Consider the following 18261-nt stretch of genomic DNA (forward strand, 5'->3'; position numbering starts at 1 on the left):
TATGAATTTGTGAACGACACTTCGGCTTCTTCGCACAAGCTAGATAGCCGGAGTCTGGCAGCTCAGGGTCTACATCAAGGTTTCGAACAAGTCAGGGGTAATTTAGTAAAATTAAAGCCCTGGATAAGAACCCGGCGATATCAATATTGAGCTCGCGAGCTTGCAAATCTAAGGGGAGAGGATACATGCAGTGTCGTTATGGATGCTTTGAGGAACCGCAACTTGCTCTGTTCATCGATGATGTTCTCCACCAGTCCAGCTTTGCTGTTTCCACACCTGCAAACATTCATTCGGCCTTAGGCCAACAATCGATAGTTTCTCAAACTCAGACCGGGACACGCAATATTGGCAAGCTTCCCTACTCGGCAAATTGCCTGTTGAGGATTGATAATCATTGAGTCGCAATGACAGAGCCAGTAGAGACCAACGTGCTGGCCTTCCAGTTCGGATGTCAAATTTGCAAAGAAAAAACGACGCCGACCAGGCAGGAAGACGTTGACAGAGTAATCTTCTGGATAACAGAGTAGGAATCGGCCATTTGAAGACCAGATGACTGGCAGACCGGGCATAATGCCAATGTAGTCGCACCAAAGCCATGTATGAAACGTTTCAGACGTATAGTATGCGCCTTCGTTGTTGTAGACTCTTTGCGGTTCCAGCTTCTTCAACGGCATAGCATTATCTGCTGCAGTGAAGTTCTTGACTTTCAATGGTCGAGATGCAACTGTGATTGAGAGCTGCAGCCCGATGAGTAGCAAATGAAGCATCATAGCTTTCTGCCGACCTTAGGAAATGGCACAGTAAAGTTCTTATAGCCCGACAGTTGCACTTCCCAACAGCAGCTGCATTCAATTCTCAGCTTGCGACGCATCGCCAAGGTAGCATAGAAAGGGCCTCTCAAGAAGCAACCCAACGAATTGGGTCGCAAGATCAGCTGCTGCAAGGCTAAACCAGCATGACAGAGTGTGGCCTGGGCATACGCTGCATCTGATTTTGAGCGAGGATCGAACGGTTGCTCTACATGACAGTCTTGAGGCTATTGCGAAATTATAGGCCATGTTCAAAGCTGGAAGATTTTCGCCTGCAACGGTTGGAAATTGGAATGGGGGGCCGTTCTCTCTTCGGGAGCACCAAAAGCAAGAAACATGAGGTCGCATAGCCAAATATAGCTAGAAAACGGTTGAGACAAGCTTCAAATTGATCCGTCGTAAGTACTATCGACTGAGCACTGGCTCAAATTACCCGGCCTCGATATCGTAGACGCTTGTTTGCCCGGTGAGCACGGCTGATTGAGGGAAAGACAGATGTCCAGCCAGATGGACTTCCTCGATTTACTTTTGCTTGCTTTTGACGACGTGTAGCCACTTATTGAAAGACGTGATCTTACCAGACCCAGCACCACATGTACATGGGTATAATCAAGTTGTCATTCTCAGAGCTGATGCCTTCCATCAGACTAGTCATAATTGCACCCACAAGAAAACGTGCTCGACTCGATGCAGTTAGCGGTGTGCCCGTCCAGCCAAATGCCGCTGCAATCGCCCCACCTAATGCGACGGCGACTATAAAAGCTAGCGTGCCTTCCAAAGATTTTTCTAGACCCGGGTACTTGTGCTTGCCAAATTTCTTGCCAACGATGCTTGCCGCTGCATCACCGACACCGAGTGTCAAGACACCACTGAGAAGAGCAATATGCGGGGAGGTCGAATCCGTCAGAGAGATCCAGACGGGCGCGGAAACGCCGAGGAGCAGAAAGAGATGGCTGACGACGAGGTGGCCGGCGTGGTCACGGGTATCTGTGAAGCCACTGAGAAACTTGTGAATGGGAATGCCAAACGGCGCTACCACAGCAACGCGGATGACTTCTTCGAAGATGAATGCGGCCGTTGCGAGACTGAGTGCCAGATAGCTCAAGGGTGGATCGCGATTGAGTGTCGGCAGGAACAAAACGACAACTAGACCGTGAAAGAACTTGCGACGTCGGTCGAGTGCACGCGATCGACGTTGCTGAGTATCCTCGTCTTCAAAGAATACATCGTCATCTTTCGGTGCAAGGAGCTTGATGGCATTGCGTGGAAGACCGGAAAGACCGCCAACGGGTTTGCTGCCCCAAAAGTAAATAACCACAATGACACCAGTGCCAGCGACAGCAAGCCAGTAGGCAATCAGAATAAGACGAGGCACGGTCAAGTAGCTTATGAGCCAAAAGAAAGGATCCTGACCGAGAGTTTTGCCAAGCCAAGGACGTACAGCGAAGAGAACGACCAGCACCATGACGACGTATGCTTTTGCAGCTGTCGCCAGCTTGAGCTTTGCACAATGCTTCGGCCGATGTTGTGGCCTGATTTTAGCCAGCTTGATGCTCTGCTGCAGGAAGGGTGTCGCAGCTGTGCAAGCAACTAGCAGCCCCCAGAGCATGCCGAATAGCAAAGTTTCGTAAAAAGTGCAGTCTTGATGAAGGTAGCGCCAAGTGAAGGCAGCAAAAGCCTGGCTGATGAGCGATAGCTCGACCTCCTTGAGTGATGTACCAGCAAGCACCTTACCAAGGGCGTGGATCTGAAGCGAGAGCAAGGGCCTCAGCGAGTCTGAAAACGTATAGCCCAGCAGTTCAACAAGCGTTGCTGCAGAGGGTGACCATGGGCCAAGTGGCCGAACGTGGTTGAAAAAGGTGTATAGGAAGGGGATTGCACCGAGGAATGAGCTGCTGCCTCGACGATAGGCTATAGAATGAGGCAAGACGACCCTATAAAGCAAAAGACTCGTCCAGCGATGCCGCTCCGCGTTGTAGAGACATACGGCAGAGGTTGCCAAAACGACGGCTATAGCCCAACAAAGAGATTCCCCGTCCCAGACAGCAGTCCCCGGCAGTGCATAGATGCTGAGTATCAAGGCCCATTCGCCCAGCTGGTAGAAGACAGTCCTCATCTCATGGCTCGTGGAGTAGTCTGCCTACGGGCGTTATGCTACCTCTATCTCGCTATTTTCTTGTTCACTTTTCTCGCGCTCGCCCAAATCCAAACACCTGCGCAGCACGCCCTTCAACTCCTCGGCAGCCTGCTTCGAGCCAACCCGCATTGCTATCCACACGCCCTTGCCATCCTCGACACCAAATAGCTTGAGCGTCTTTTCACCCAATGCTTCGCCGCCGTCCTCGAGCTTGTATGTGTTCCGAAGTGGCATATTGAGAATGACACGCAGCACAGCATCAGCTCGCATCACAAGTCGACTACCGCGCTTCTCCTTCCCCTCCTTGTCAGCTTCGAGTACTCTCAAGGTACCCAGCCCGCGCTCCTTCCAGCCTTCATTAGCAGCTTCGGGATTAATGGCATATAGCTTTGCCTTGACGGTGTGAATACACGTTTCCCCTTCCTCGCCAGTTGGCACTATTGTCCGCTCGAGTCCGCGCACGGCAACGTATTGTTCGTCATCTGCCGTTTCCTCTTCTTGCTCGTCTCCGCTCTCTTCCTGCTTATCGAGAAGATTGCCAAAAGTGCTTGAACCAGATTGTTGTCCAAGGAGTGATCCAAATCCCGTAGCACTGGATTGACTCTTGTCGGCGCCAAAATTGAAGCCTGAGCTAGAGCCAGGCGCACTCGCAAAGCCAGATGCGCTGCCAAAGCCACTGGCAGTAGCAAATCCAGAAGCGCTGCCGAAGCCAACCTTTGGTTTATCTGTTGCAGGTGCGGTGTCCTTCGTGACCGAGAGGTCCTGGTCTGCAGGCTCGTTAGCAGCCGGCGCATCCTTTGGCGACTCTTCCGCTTCCAGCGTCACGGCAGGCTCTTCAGCTTTCGATGAGCTCGACCCATTGGCAGAGGTAGGAGGTGTCGGCTCTTTTGAACCTGTGCTGGCCTCTTCGGGAAGCTCAGCCTTGTCCGTGTCAGTTTCTTTTGCAATATCAGCATGTAGTTCGGACGTCCGTTTGAGCTCTTGCGACTTTCTCGCTTCCGCAACACTAGGACTCAATTCCCGCCGTTTCGTACCCTTCATCTCTGCTCCGCCAGCAACAGTGGTCTGTCCAGCACCACTCGCATCATCCTCGTCTTCTTCCTCGCGCTGCCGTTTTTCTTTAAGACTTTCAGACAGGATGGCGTCTTTGCGCTCTTGGAGGGTTGTCTCTGACATGGGCTTTTGGATCTTATCCGCCATGGTTCAGCGACGTCGAGGGGCCCCACACCTGGGGCTTCTGCAGGTTTTGGGTGTCGGTTTGTAGCGAAATGCGTGGGCGTTGTTGAGCATCGAGGCGCGAAATTGCCGACAGACTTTGGATGACAACCTCAAGCAAGCTGCAAGCCTTTGAACGTCAATTGTGCCATTATCGTGAGATGCTCTGACGATGGGAGCAGGAGCTTCGCAGGGACAGGAGTGGTCGGCTTGTAACAGCACTCGAGATGTATGAAGCTGCTGCTATCGGACTATGCTTGAAGCTCCTCATGACCGGTGGGCCCTATCTGCATCATCGTGTCTTCATGCTCATGGCAACCGGTTGAACCGGACGCCTACAACCCCAGGCTGTGTCATTGCTATATTGAATGCTTACCGCTGCTTGCTCAGTCACGCCTTTCTACATGTGGGAAGATCTCAGACTTGCTTGAGAGCCAGCTGCAATCCGAGGACTGTCATTCCAAGGGTTGCTTGCTCGACAATCAGTTCTTGCGATACCATGCACTATGCACTATGTGATGCGAAGCGTGGTCTTGGTCGAGGATGAAGAAACTTGACCGATATTTACGGTACATTGCAAATTGACACGTATGTTGCTGCCAGTCTGCAGCTCTTGAACTTGTGACGCCCTGCTCCTCTAGACATGATGATCGTACACGCAGATGAGGCTGTTTCCCCCGTAGACGTAGATGCTTACCTCATCCTTCCTGAACTTTCCCTGTGTGCACGTGACGGAGAAATTTCTTTCAACAAAGATGCAAAGACGACGACATCACCAGCTACATCCCCCATACAATCATGCTGTCTGCTCGTATGTTCAAGCAGAGCGTAGGCAGGACTCTCCTCCGTCAGCCTTATGCACGCAGAGCCATGTCTGAGCAAGTCAAGGGCCAAGTCATCGGCGTGGATCTTGGTATGTCATCACATCTCACAAGAACATCATGGAAGAGTATGCTAACAGCGATTGTACAGGCACGACCAACTCTGCAGTGGCTGTGATGGAAGGCGCGACGCCTCGTATCATTGAAAACAGTGAAGGTGCACGTACAACTCCTTCCGTCGTGGCGTTCACAAAAGATGGCGAGCGCCTCGTCGGTGTTGCTGCTCGTCGTCAAGCAGTCGTCAACCCGGAGAACACGCTGTTTGCCACCAAACGTCTCATTGGTCGGCGATTTGATGAGCCAGAGGTGCAGCGCGATATCAACCAAGTGCCATACAAGATTGCAAAGCACAGCAATGGTGATGCTTGGGTCGAGGCACGTGGCCAAAAGTACTCTCCCTCGCAGATTGGTGGATTCGTGCTTGGTAAGATGAAGGAGACTGCCGAGGCTTACCTCAACAAGCCTATCCAAAATGCTGTTGTCACTGTTCCTGCTTACTTCAACGACTCGCAGCGTCAGGCGACTCGTGATGCCGGTGCTATCGCTGGTCTGAACGTGCTCCGTGTGGTCAACGAGCCTACGGCTGCTGCTTTGGCGTACGGTCTTGACAAGGATACCGACAAGATTGTGGCTGTATACGATCTCGGTGGTGGTACTTTCGATGTCTCCATCCTGGAACTGAACAAGGGTGTGTTTGAGGTCAAGTCGACCAACGGAGACACTCACCTCGGTGGTGAGGACTTTGACATTGTCCTCGTCAGGCATATTTTGGAGCAATTCAAGAAGGATGAGAACATGGATCTCTCCAAGGACCGTATGGCCATTCAGCGTATCCGCGAGGCTGCTGAGAAGGCCAAGATTGAGCTCTCCTCTACTGTTCAAACTGAGATCAACCTTCCATTCATCACCGCCGACGCATCAGGACCCAAGCACATCAACACCAAGTTGACCCGTGCTCAATTCGAGAAGCTCGTAGAGCCAATGATCAAGAAGACCATTCAACCATGTGAGAAGGCTATGAAGGATGCCGGTGTGAGCAAGTCTGAGATTCAAGAAGTCATTCTTGTTGGTGGTATGACACGTATGCCAAAGGTCACTGAGGTCTGCAAAGGCATTTTCGGTCGTGATGCAAGCAAGTCTGTCAACCCTGACGAGGCTGTTGCCATGGGTGCCGCTATTCAGGGTGGTGTGTTGTCAGGTGAGGTCAAGGACATCATCTTGCTCGATGTGACACCACTTTCGCTCGGTATTGAGACGCTCGGTGGCGTCTTTACCCGTCTCATCAACCGCAACACCACCATCCCTACCCGCAAGTCGCAAACCTTCTCGACTGCCGCTTCTGGTCAAACTGCCGTCGAGATCAAGGTATTCCAAGGTGAGCGTGAGCTCTGCAAGGACAACAAGTTGCTCGGTAACTTCCAGCTTGTCGGTATCCCACCTGCGCCCAAGGGTGTTCCTCAGATTGAGGTCACCTTTGATATTGATGCTGATGGTATTGTCAACGTTGCTGCCAAGGACAAGGCCACCAACAAGGATCAAAGCATCACCATTGCCGCATCATCCGGTCTCACAGAGTCTGAGATTCAAAAGATGGTGGATGAAGCTGAGCAAAATGCCGGTGCTGACAAGGAGCGCAAGGAACAGATTGAAGCTGCCAACCGCGCGGATAGCGTCATGAACGACACGGAGCAGTCACTCAAGGACTTTGAGGCGCAGATTGATAAAACGGAGGCTGACAAGATCCGGCAGTCCATCACTGACTTGCGCGAGGTGATTGCAAAGGCACAGGCTGGTGATTCACCTGCTTCTGCTGCTGAGCTCAAGGAAAAGACGGATGCCGTGCAGAATGCATCGTTGAAGTTGTTTGAGCAGGTGTACAAGAACAAGGCTGCACAAGAGCAGGAGAAGAAGCCTGAGGAGCCAAAGCAGGAGGAAGAGAAGAAGTAAAGTGTGGAACTAATATGGCGTCAAAATCATAAAAGATAAATAGCATATCCCCAATCCCTGTTCAACTGCTTGCCTTGAGCCATGAGGATGCAGAAGGACCTTTGAAGGTCAGCTGGAAATCTTGAGATTGCTCGGTCGATCCTTTGTGCTCTGCCACTGAGAAGAGTCCTGCACTCATGACAGGTCCTGTGGGCTGAATGATGTTGATGTTGATACACCTCCTTTGACCACAGCAGTTGCCGCGGTACTGTCCGAGCTCTGAAGGCCGCATACCGGCGATATGATACCGCACGAGGATCTGTCTAGGAGTGTCTAGCTCCTCAAATCGTCTTCAGGGTCTAGACTCTAGACCTCTCGTCTGCGCAAATTCAGTCGCTCGCGATTGTTGTCTTGGCAAACAACTGTGGTCTTGGCAGCAAATAAGTTACCCCTGAATATGTAACTCGGGATGGAAACTTTCCACATCACCATTTCTGTGCGGAAAATCGAGATCACACTTGCAAATATATGCGTGCCAGAGTGTCAATACCTTTCCACAAGCAGACAGAGACCGATCTAGCAGCTCCTATCGTTGCACGTATCTAACCTCCCTGTGATTGCGGGAGGCTTTGACTCTTCAGCTTCCCCTGTTGGGCAAATAAGTCTCTCTTGCGAGATGATCAGGGGTTCGCACAATGCACAGCAAGGGGGATTAGCAGCCCTGATCCGTGGCCTTCAAGTTGCAGCCCGAGTATAAAACGGGAGCCTGTCCTCATCGTCTCTGTTTTTGCTTGTAGGCTTCCACGGGTTAGAATCACCGATACACAAAGGCTGGTCCTGCTCTACAATCAGCCTGCTCAATCACAGTTGTATTTGCAAGCCCAGCAACCTACTCACATACGCAATATGTTGTTCGCAGTCTCGCAAGCTTTGTTCATTCTCAGCCTGATTCAGGAACACCTAGCTGATCAGCCCGGAACTTGCCCTCGCCGACTTCCTTATCCATCTCTTTTTTTGGACGACGGGACTTGTTACGATGGTGACTTCATTCTCATGAAGCTCGGTCTCGTTCCAGACTCCCTTCCATGCACGGTGTGGTGTCACGGTCAAGCTCAGAAATACCTACAGTCCCTCACGGTGTCTAGCTTGCTCGTCAAATCTCCAGTCTCGCTATGCAGCGTCGGCAAGCAGTCACTTTCCTATCGAACCACATACTTGTCGTTTTCAACCATGTTCGGGTTGATGGACGGCTACGAGCGCTACATCGCCCGCGTGGCTGCCAAATATAAGGCCTCCATTTCCGGGACTCCTCCACCTTCGACGCTCGGCAAGCGGGCGTTCCAAGACTCGAAAAAAAGTGACAAGCTCACTGGCTCTTCCAGGCCTCCATTTTCACCATTTTCGGCTTTGACCTTATATCGCCTCCTTTGGATGACTACATCAGAATTGATTCGTCATTACTGGGACATGGATTATATCAGGCAATTCACGGTCAACTTATACCGGCAGGAGGAGGAAGAGGGACGCGCTGAATATGCCGAGTTGGGGTCGCGATTAAACAATTATCTGGGATACTTGAAAAGGTCTGCCGGTCTAGAGGAGCTTCCCACAGGTAATGGCGATGCCAGCAAAGCTAAGAGCAAGGAAGGCGAATCAGGGTCAGTTACAGCTCTCAATTGGAGGCTTTGCAAGTGTGAGGTGGCCATCAAATTCAACCGCATGCTCTTGGCTACGGGTCCAGCTGCAGATCCAGCAATTGACCTCTTGTTTCAGACTCTCTGTAAGCCTCAATACGTGAGCCAATACCTCGCAAGTCTACCTTACAGCTGGAGTCTTGACAAAGCTAATTCTCTGATCATTGACAGCAAGGAGACTTATCCACCACAGGCGAAAAGTCTGACGACGTTTCTAGCTGATGAAAACCAGCAACGAGGATTTTCCTGTGAGACTGCGAACGGTCTTTTCGGAACCGACAGAGTTTGTCAGTCTATGCGTCGTCCCGGATGGGTGCAGCTGAAGTGCTGGGATTCTCTCAAGCTCGCTACGAGAAAACAAAGGGATCGTCCACAGCCAAATTGTCGTAATCCGATGCCGCTACTGAGGGATCCGAACCCTTACTTATAGGGCTTCGCAATGACTTGCAATATGAGGATAGTCGACGAGCGATTTACAATTGATCTTCTGACCTGAGAGTTGGTAGTTGTTTGCTTAATTTAGGAAAACTGGCAATTGTGATCAACGTCGATTGCAAGCTTCTTGTAACAACAGGGCTGAGGCGTGACGAGGCAGAGCAGAGCGTGTCCACGTCGACGACACCACACCACAGGGAAACTTTTGAGAGAGGCGGTTTTACCAACTGAAGAACAAGGCAGCAGAAGGCTGTCCTTTTAGCTTCGTAGGCTAGAGCTAGAACCCATAAAACAGTAGGACAAGAAACATGGCCAAGGTCCTAAAGGACTGTGGGCGGCACCTAGCCAGACGAGCCGATAGACAAAGAGATGTCTCAGATTGGTGAGGCCAGAATGAGAGACCTGCGCCAGATGAAAGCAAGCAACTAATGGAAATGCCGAACGAGTAATGCATGATCCAGGTAGGATCTAGATCGATCGTTGTGGTTGTGCACAGAAGAACAGCCGCGAGATATAACCAGAGGTCTCAGTTGATGAGGCATATGAACTCATGAATAGGACTTGTTCAGTCAGTCCGTGACACGACCCTCCCCTGAGCGCGTCATCTTCGTTGCGCAAAAGGTGGCCTTGGAGCAGTGGGATTGCGTTGGTGGAAGTGGTGGACAAGCAGAGCCATGTTGGCGTAGACAAACTCGCTAGGCGCCCGTTGTTTGTGAGCGTCGCTGTAGCCTATTCTATGAAGAAGATACTTCCACCGATTGTTGTCGATCTTACAGTCCACGATAGCATCAACTTCCCATCCGCTGTGTCGCCGCTGTGTCGCCGCTGTGTCGTTGATCTTTGTAGGTGGCATCAACTTCACATTCGCTGTGTCGTTGATCTTTGTAGGAGGAGGATGAAGCTGCGAGCGAGACAAAGCAGCTCGGCTCCTGGTAGGGCTCGAGCAGACCAGAGGTGTGTAGACAGGATGAATCAAAACACCGCATGGGAGGTCAAAATTGAAACCAGTGTCGGTAATTGAGCATATGAAGCGGAAAGCTCCGGCGCGAGTCATGTCGAGCTTTGGTGATGGTCGATAGACGTACGATTATGACTGGTGTGTAGCCAAACTTGCTTGCCAGGCTGTAACTCTGAGGGAACTGGTGGTCGAGAACGACCGGCATATTCCTTGTACTTGTCCTGTGCATCTTAATGTGGATCTTGAGCTCGTCGTGCATAGACCTCAAACGAGCAGCCATGTCGTAATTTGCAGGGAAAGTGCGAGAATCAAGTTGAACAGTAAAGCGAAAGTGCCGGCCACGTTCAGCGAAGAAGGGAGACGTCTTGATGGTGTCTTGGTGACTATTCTTGTGGCAGAACTCGGCTTGAGGAAGAAGACAGCACCAATTTTCGTGGGCGTGGTTGATGTAGCCTTGCAGAAATTGTTCGAGTATCGACTTGACACGTTCAGCCTCAGTCTGAGCATGATATGCTGTAGACGAAAAGGACGTGACTTGTGGGGCAAGTTGAAGGAGGAGTGTCTGCCAGAGGGTGTAGCCACATTTAGATGTAACAAACGTTGAGAGGCCATGATTCGAGACGATACGATCCATGAAAGTCATTGCGAAGGTAACTGCGCCGGCAGCCTCGAGGTAAGGGATGAAGCGAGCTTTCTAGAGATACAGTTCACAGAAACCAGAATGGAGTCATAGTCGGACAAAGGAAGCTTGGTGACAAAGGTGTGAGAGAATGCAGACCATGGAGTGTCGGAGATTCGGGAGGGTTGAGCTTGCCATAGGGTTTGTGTCGAGTTGCCTTGGCGCGTGCACAAGTGTAGTTGCGAATAAAACATCGATAGCCGTTGGCAAAGGCGTTATGGCCCGAACATTCTTGCTTGACTTGGGTATTGACCAGTTGAGAATTGAGTCGACTTTGCTGGCATCCATTGTGAAGCCAGAAGGTGAGATCACATAGCCCAAAAATTCCACTTGATTGCTGTCGAAAACACACTTCTCTGGTTTGACATACAGAGAATGCTTTTGCAAGACTTCAAGGACAGAAGCAACATGTCGATCGTGATCTGACTGACACTTGGAGTAGGAGACAATATCATCCAAATAGCCGACCACGAAGACATCCAAGAATGGTTGCCACACATCATTCATCATGCTTTTTAAAGGCGCTGGAACATTGATCAGACCAAACGGCAGGACGTTGTATTCGCAATGGCTGTAGCGCTTCGGAAAGCTGTCTTCCACTTATCACTGGAAACAATACGCAGGAGGTTGTAAGCACCGCGAAATTCCAGCTTTTTGGAGACACGAACATGATAGAGGCGACACAAGATTTCTGAAACCCGCGGAAGTCGTGCTCGATTCTTGATCGTGATATTGTTGAGACCACAAGAGTCGATGCACAGACGCAGAGAACCAACCCTTTTCTTAACGAAAAGGGCTGATGTTCCTGTGGGAGTTTCCGAGGACAAGATATTGCCGCAGCAACTTCCTTTTCCAAGTATTCTTTCGAGACATGTAGCTCTGGTGCGCTCCTTACGTACAGGACCATGGTAGTGTAGAGCCTTTGAGGAGAGGAACCTTATGGTCGTACTTGAGATGGGACGGATGATGCGCAACTTCGTCCGCAGAAATGTCTTGTGCGAAAACAATGGTAGTTCTTGGGGACCATTGTTGATCTTAGACGTAGTGCTGGACAAGACGTTGAAACTGGAAGCCGAACTTGACGCCAGCTTCGCACTGAGGTCACTGGGATACCTGGGAACGTTGGGAGACGCTGGTTCACTGGGAGAACGGAAGGCACTGGGAGCTGGATCGATGCCTAGGAGATCCGAGGGACGAAGCTCATTAACATCGTGCGTGCTAGCTTGGCCTTGGAAAGTAACGGCTTCCAAAGTGCAGATGTCGTGAGCTGTGGTACTGAGAGGAGGTGACGATCGACCGATCCACCTCGAGACACCGACAAGTGTTCCGAACACGAGTCGGGGAAACAAATCTTGCTGTTGGCCCAATCAATAGAAAGATCGTAAAGTCGAAGCCAAGGCGAGCCGAGAAGAACCTCGTACCGTCCTGGGTCCGAGATCACGAAAGAAGCATGCTCGTGATGTGTGGCAACAGAGAGTTGCAAAGGAATTGTAGCATGCGTAAGCGGAGCGAGCAAACTACTGTCGATGGTCTCAAGGTGCACTGGTAGTTCCAATTTCCCAGGGCGTTTGTTGAATCCAATGCGCGAGATAAAAGCGGAGTCGACAAAATATTGCTCGTTGCACCACTGTCGACCAAAGCAAACGATTCGCCAAGTTGATCGCCAATGGAAAAGACGACAGTAAGCACACGATGAGCAGCAGAGAGCGACCAAGACAGAGCGATAGGGCTGAGGCAGAGAACAGGCGGAAAGCTGAGCGGACACGATTGCCTATTTCCTATCGCCTAGCACTTTTGGACCTGCTGGCCTCTGTCGGCATTCTTTGAGTTGGTGTCCGGGCTCACCACAATGGAGATAGATTCGGTCGTCAATCCTGTACTGGCGAGCGGCCGCATGATCCTTGCTGGGTGCCACAGCGTCCATCTGCATTGGCTGTGGGAACGTCGTCGTGAGAGGAGTGCTGGCAGTCGAACGTGGGCGAATGAGTGATATGGAGCGGGACGCACATGACGGTTTCTCGTAAAAGCGTGGTGCCTGACCGAGCGCGCATACGCTCTCCAAGAAACCGTTGTCGGCGGCGATACTGGACTTTGTCGATGCCGGAAATTCAGCGAGGACATTCTTGACCTTTTCGTTGATATAATGGCGCAAGGACAAGATCCTCGACTCCTCAGACATGTTCAGAGGAGCGATGCTCAAGTTGATGTCAGCAATGTGCTACGTTGCTGCCTTGATACCCTGACAGAGACGTTCGAGCTTCTGTGTTGCCTCAGACTGCTCGTCGCCTACCTGAAGGCAAGCCTCTCGTTTGCTGATTCGAACCAAAGGTCAACCTCGCCACGGTGGGAGTCTGTCTTGGACTGTTGCCAAAGGCTAGCGGCTTCGCCTAGCAGACTGGAGACCCACAACATCTTGTCGATTCAGGATGTCAGGCGGTAGGATGGGCTGACGTGACGGGTACGGCAGGCTGCAAGAAAGTCTCGGACGTCAGACCTGTCTGGCAATCACGTGAAGGTCTCGGGATCCTTTGTCTTCAGGCGAGACTGGGAAGAGGGTGCCGGAGGGTGCCGGAGGGCTCGGCCAGCTACAGCTTGAGCACCGAGATGTTCCTGTCGGAGGGTCTGCAGCTCGATTTGATGAACATGGCGGAGCTGAGTGATGTCGTTGGCCAAGGCGTCGACCTGATGATGAACTTGGTTCTTGTCGGTGGCCACGGCCTGAATGGCTTCTTCGGGGGTCATACCCACAGGGATGATTGGGTCGGATGATATGAGTTGTATTGGTGTTGTTGTCCAAGTGTGATAGAATCTGATATGGGTTCAGCGAAGTGTAAGGACTGGGCTGAGAGGTGTTTAGGCAGAGCAGAGCGAGCCCACATCGAAGATACTAGACAACAGGAGAGGTAGATCATAGATGACTCTACCAAAGTACAAAGTTGGTGAATGAAGAACAAAGCAGAAGGCTGTTCCTCAACCATCATAGACTTAGACTAGAGATAGAACCAAGAAAATAGTAGGACAAGAAACAAGAACAAAGTCCTAGCCAGACCTGCCAAAAACCAAGAGATATCTTAGATTCGTGAGGTGAGCATAAGAGATTTTAGCCGGAACACTGTTGAAGATACCAAACGAATGACTCCATGATCATGAGATGTGGTCTATGTAGATCGGCCGCGAAGATTGCGCACAGAAGAGTAGCCGCGAGATGTTATCACGGGTTTCAGGTGATGATGCATCTGAAACTATCGATAGGACTTGTTTAGTCAGTCAGTGACACTTAGCTACCCACTGGCCTAGCTATTGCCATGAATTGCAGCAATAGGCACCCCTGCAGCCCAAAGTGTCTAGTCATGGCCTTGAAGTTGCAGCAACAAGCACCTCTGCAGTTTGCAGTGTCGACAGACTTTGCCGGCTTTCTTCGAGATTGATATTGACGCCATATGCATTGCACTGAGGCCTGCTGCCGCAGCTGCATACGGCAATTTATAAGACACATTCACAACAAAATTCATGCGTGATAATTTATGAAACCCAATTGACGTGCATAATTGCGACAAGGATGTAGAGAAGTGGGAATTTCCACGATAACCTCAGTCTCAGAGCAAGTATGGCCGGCTGCTATCTTACTTTGTCACTGTGTAGACGTGCCAGCGGGTAAGAGCGAGGCTGAAGAGAACACGCCCCGAGGTCGTGCATCCTTTCTACTCTTTGTATAGGACATCTCTCACTTGCGCCGATGGTCCCCTGAAGGCCGACGCAACCCAAATCTAGTCGTCCGGAGCACGTGGCACCAGTTACAGCAGCGGGCCTACTTCGGCGCTATCGGCAATGGAAAAGTTACATAAGGTTCTCATGCAAGCCAATGAATACCATCATGCAACTGCTGGTGCATCAAGTTGTAGCCTGAACCGCTTTTGAGCTGAATCTTCCGCCAGGCTTCAGGAGCCGTCTTAGAATCCCGCTGTTGCAATCGCGTTTGAGCAACCCAAGGCTCGACTGCAGACGCATCTGAAATTGCTCTCCTGCATATCGACCGAATAATTTCGAGCCCCTGAAATCTGCGGCGTTGTTTGATCAAAATACGCGTCAGTCGCAAGGATAGGCCAAAATAAGTTCAACAAGCAGTCCCATCCCCTGTAAGCCGTCCGTTATGTGGAAAGCAGATCTGCTATTGAGCTCTTTGTCTCTATGTCTGTGGCTCTTCTTGAAGCTTGGCGCAGCGGAACAGTCCACGGCCGTGAATAGCAATCTCGACAGCGATAACTGGCAATGGGTCGACAAAGGTCTCTGTTACAGCCTGGAATTCCAGCTCTTCAAAGTCACAGCACTACCTGAACAGCTGCCCTGTCACGTTTATTGCTTTTCAGAAGCGATCATCTTCCAGACATGGTTTCAAGCAATGAGGCAACTATACACCTCCCGGCTTTTTGTCTGCAGCGTTGGATGGGAGAGTCTCCACTGGGCTTGGACTACTGACCCTAAGTCTCAAGCTAGAGCTAGCTCATCAAAAACGGATTACGAAGATTCTGAGCCAGATAGCGAATCATTTGATACGATCAGCGGAAATCAGTTGAGCAAGCGCGGGAGTAAGTCTGATGGCGCAAAATGCGCACTCGAGATCATGCAGACCCTCATCTACAATCGTCTTCTCTTACACGTTGCGGATCTTGTCACCTTGTCGGCTGAAGTTCTTCAACTCACGAGGAGGCACCCTAGCTACATTGGCCGCGGATGTGCTCCTGCCTATCGAATGAATGCAGCAAACTCGACGACGTGTATTCTTCCAGTGGATGCTACAGCTTCGAAGACGGAGAGGCTCATTGAACCGAATTTATCCTTTTGTAAATGCAGCTTGGCTCTCAACTTTGATCGCATCTTGCAAATGGGACACTTTGGGTACCAATATCAAGATAAGATACAGTCTATGTGTCTGGCAGAAAGTTTCGCACACGACATCGCAAACTTACCTAGAGGCTGGTCACTAGACAAAGTACACGGAACTTGGGGTCATGCTGCAGATTTGGTTGCTTCCACGCATCGTACAGGCTTTGTGTGCAAGCCTGAAACCTTGATGTATCGATCGCCAACAGACCAATGTTCAGGATTACATCCGGAGGAAGAAGGTTGGTCGGAATTATTGTGTCAAGAATCTTTGAAGCTTATGTTGGCAACTCAGGCAGCCGAGAAAGATGCGGAACTCGACAATTCCAAACGTAAGAATGGTTATCCTGATTCTTCTGACAGTTGCAGAGGTCCAAAAAAACCAAGAACATTCTTATAGCGGAGAAACACCTCTAGCTACAGCAGTAGGGGCCTTTGGTAAGCCGTAGCTCGCAAGGTTCGCGCAAATTACAACTGCAGCTGCCATGTGATTTCTCGCCATTGCAGTAAGACACAGTCACAAAGAAATTCTTTATGGCCAGTGGCCACACATTGGCACACAACCATAAGCTGCAGGTCAGCAGGATTGTCTTTCGACGATATCCGATCAGCGTATGCATGATGTTCCTGGAACATCAGTACTGTAGCAACTGCAGCTGACTTGTCGCTTGCAACATGATTTGCTACCTCGATTGTAGCAAAATTTGCAAATGTCCACATGCAGAAATTAGAGCGTTGCAAGCGCCTGCAGCAAATTTTGATGTGACATCTAAGTTTACAATACACAGCTTACAAGTATAGGAGCAGGGCCCCTTGATTGGCCCGATACGTTTCTCTCAACACCATGTGGACATTCAAGCTAGTGTGTCATGTCTTCTTTCTCTTGGGCCACTTTGGCGCATGTGTTGTGCAAAATCACGCAGGCCCAGTGTGTGTGAGCAGAACAAGCTACGTCAACGATGGAACTTGTTATGACCTAGAATTTGAGCTCTTCAAAATTTTCCCATTGCCTGAGTGGTTGGATTGCGAGATTTACTGTGAAATAGAAGCTGAGAACTTCGAGTTGTGGTATCTAAAGGTGAAAACGCTCGAACAAGCACGTCCCTTTGTCTGCAGCGTTGGATGGGAGAGTATTCAGTGGAGCTCAGAAAGTATTCATGGATTCGTTTTTCCAGATGAGCATTCGTCTGAGTCTGAATCTGGCTCTGCTTCGAACTCTAACTCTGAAAGTGAGCCAGACACACCGAGGGAAGTGGTCCAGCTGAGCAAGCGTGAAAACAGCCCTGACGATCATTGTGCAGCCCTAAAACCAGCAGAGCTGATGCGCCTACGTGTGCTGTTTATTTCCGTCATTGTGGATCGATTATTCGCATCCTTGGGACAACTTGCTACTTTGATGAATGCGGTGTTCCCGGTCGCGGGCAGGTTAGGTGAATACCTCAGTTTAGCTCCTTCGAACAACGGGGCTGAACAGAACGCAGAATGGCCATTCCCAACAAGCCCAACAACATCTTCTCAAGAAGGATTGAACCACTCAAGTCATTTGAACCAGCCTGGGATGTGTATACCCTCGACAAAGGATGCAGCAGCAGAAACAACGAGCCTTGACCTACTCAGCTGGTATACATGCAATTGCGGACTGGCCTTTCGGTTCAATCGCATATTGATGACTGGACCCCTTGGCAATCCTCGAGATGACAACGAGGTCCTACAGTCCGAATGCAATGCCGAAGACTTTGCAAGGGATCTCGCAGGATTACCAACTGAGTGGTCCTTGTTGCCAGATTCTGTTGTGAAAAGATGGACCAGCAGTTTTGATACTACAAATGAAGAAGCACAAGTGGCTTCCAGGCTTGAGATCGGCTTTCTGTGCCGAACTAGGGATTTGGTGCGCGAGGGGTCAGAGGCTTGTTCCGCACTGCTTCGGAAGGAACCAGAATGGCATTTCTTACTATGCGAAAGGTCTGAGAAGCTACGGAAGGCAAGAGAAGACGAACGCCTGAAACGCTCAGGTGGATATCCTGATCCTTCTGACCAATGTAGGGATCTAAAAAGGCCGAGAGCCTTTATGTAGGCACAACGATAGAGTCGTGTTCGATCATAGCTGAAGCTCCAGTCAAACGAAAGGATCACAAAAGAATGAGGCCTGTGATGAAGTGTGACATTCGTAATGCCGACGGTCAATACTTAAACTAAGTTCAAGCTATAGGTTGTCTTCAGCTGCCGGTAGTATAATCAGCAACGGTCATCGTAGACTCCATGTACTTGATAAATGCCAGTCTTTAATTGGTTTTTGTCGGCGGCCTAGGATGGTGTCAGCGTATGTTTCTCCTACTACTGTTGTTGCTGATGTTGGTGCTGTCGCGGCTGATCTCCTATAGTCTAAATGACTCTGCGAGGTTGTGCAGCTCCGCAGTTTTGACAACGTCGTGATAAGCTGCAGGTCAAGTCCTCGACTGAGTTCATCTCTTGCATCATCAATTGCATGAAGGTTGTCTCAACCCTACGGGAAAATCGCTGGTGAAGACGGGTGCACACTGGTGATTTGCGGATGACTTGCAGGTGATAAACCGGTAGCGCTGGTGAAATACTGGAGCAAACCGGTACACCACTTCCAGACGCTGGTGTAAAAATGGCGATCGACGG

The 18261-nt window shown here is 50.4% G+C and overlaps 8 protein-coding genes across 8 annotated transcripts; 4 read left to right on the top strand and 4 right to left on the bottom strand.

The window, feature by feature from the left end:
- Positions 1 to 23: 23 nt before the first annotated feature.
- Positions 24 to 1077, bottom strand: BCR37DRAFT_276906 (uncharacterized protein). The gene has a single exon (XM_040866798.1). The coding sequence runs from the start codon at positions 768 to 770 to the stop codon at positions 297 to 299; it is 474 nt and encodes a 157-aa protein (XP_040726010.1). The 5' UTR covers positions 771 to 1077; the 3' UTR covers positions 24 to 296.
- On the bottom strand, positions 1077 to 3154 carry BCR37DRAFT_276960 (uncharacterized protein). Its single transcript, XM_040866799.1, has one exon. The coding sequence runs from the start codon at positions 2923 to 2925 to the stop codon at positions 1384 to 1386; it is 1542 nt and encodes a 513-aa protein (XP_040726011.1). The 5' UTR covers positions 2926 to 3154; the 3' UTR covers positions 1077 to 1383.
- Positions 2709 to 4280, bottom strand: BCR37DRAFT_276900 (uncharacterized protein). Its single transcript, XM_040866797.1, has 2 exons — positions 3981 to 4280; positions 2709 to 3884 (listed from the first exon to the last, which is right to left on the bottom strand). The coding sequence occupies exons 1-2, from the start codon at positions 4144 to 4146 to the stop codon at positions 2959 to 2961; spliced, it is 1092 nt and encodes a 363-aa protein (XP_040726012.1). The 5' UTR covers positions 4147 to 4280; the 3' UTR covers positions 2709 to 2958.
- Positions 4281 to 4961: 681 nt separating this feature from the next.
- Positions 4962 to 7010, top strand: BCR37DRAFT_378690 (heat shock protein 70 family). Its single transcript, XM_040869100.1, has 2 exons — positions 4962 to 5074; positions 5134 to 7010. Exons 1-2 carry the CDS (start codon positions 4975 to 4977, stop codon positions 6987 to 6989), a joined length of 1956 nt encoding a protein of 651 aa, XP_040726013.1. The 5' UTR covers positions 4962 to 4974; the 3' UTR covers positions 6990 to 7010.
- An 864-nt stretch (positions 7011 to 7874) lies between these two features.
- On the top strand, positions 7875 to 9092 carry BCR37DRAFT_386746 (uncharacterized protein; the record flags this gene model as incomplete). The annotated part of the gene is made up of 1 exon (XM_040870471.1): positions 7875 to 9092. One exon carries the CDS (start codon positions 7875 to 7877, stop codon positions 9090 to 9092), a length of 1218 nt encoding a protein of 405 aa, XP_040726014.1.
- Positions 9093 to 12358: 3266 nt separating this feature from the next.
- On the bottom strand, positions 12359 to 13751 carry BCR37DRAFT_378692 (uncharacterized protein). The gene has a single exon (XM_040869101.1). The coding sequence runs from the start codon at positions 12911 to 12913 to the stop codon at positions 12506 to 12508; it is 408 nt and encodes a 135-aa protein (XP_040726015.1). The 5' UTR covers positions 12914 to 13751; the 3' UTR covers positions 12359 to 12505.
- A 1133-nt stretch (positions 13752 to 14884) lies between these two features.
- BCR37DRAFT_413004 (uncharacterized protein) lies at positions 14885 to 16015 on the top strand (the record flags this gene model as incomplete). The annotated part of the gene is made up of 1 exon (XM_040872238.1): positions 14885 to 16015. One exon carries the CDS (start codon positions 14885 to 14887, stop codon positions 16013 to 16015), a length of 1131 nt encoding a protein of 376 aa, XP_040726016.1.
- A 444-nt stretch (positions 16016 to 16459) lies between these two features.
- Positions 16460 to 17689, top strand: BCR37DRAFT_413005 (uncharacterized protein; the record flags this gene model as incomplete). Its single annotated transcript, XM_040872239.1, has 1 exon — positions 16460 to 17689. One exon carries the CDS (start codon positions 16460 to 16462, stop codon positions 17687 to 17689), a length of 1230 nt encoding a protein of 409 aa, XP_040726017.1.
- Between the last annotated feature and the right edge of the window lie 572 nt (positions 17690 to 18261).

The sequence above is a fragment of the Protomyces lactucae-debilis genome, assembly GCF_002105105.1.
Source record: "Protomyces lactucae-debilis strain 12-1054 chromosome Unknown BCR37scaffold_7, whole genome shotgun sequence".
Lineage (NCBI taxonomy): Eukaryota > Fungi > Ascomycota > Taphrinomycetes > Taphrinales > Protomycetaceae > Protomyces > Protomyces lactucae-debilis.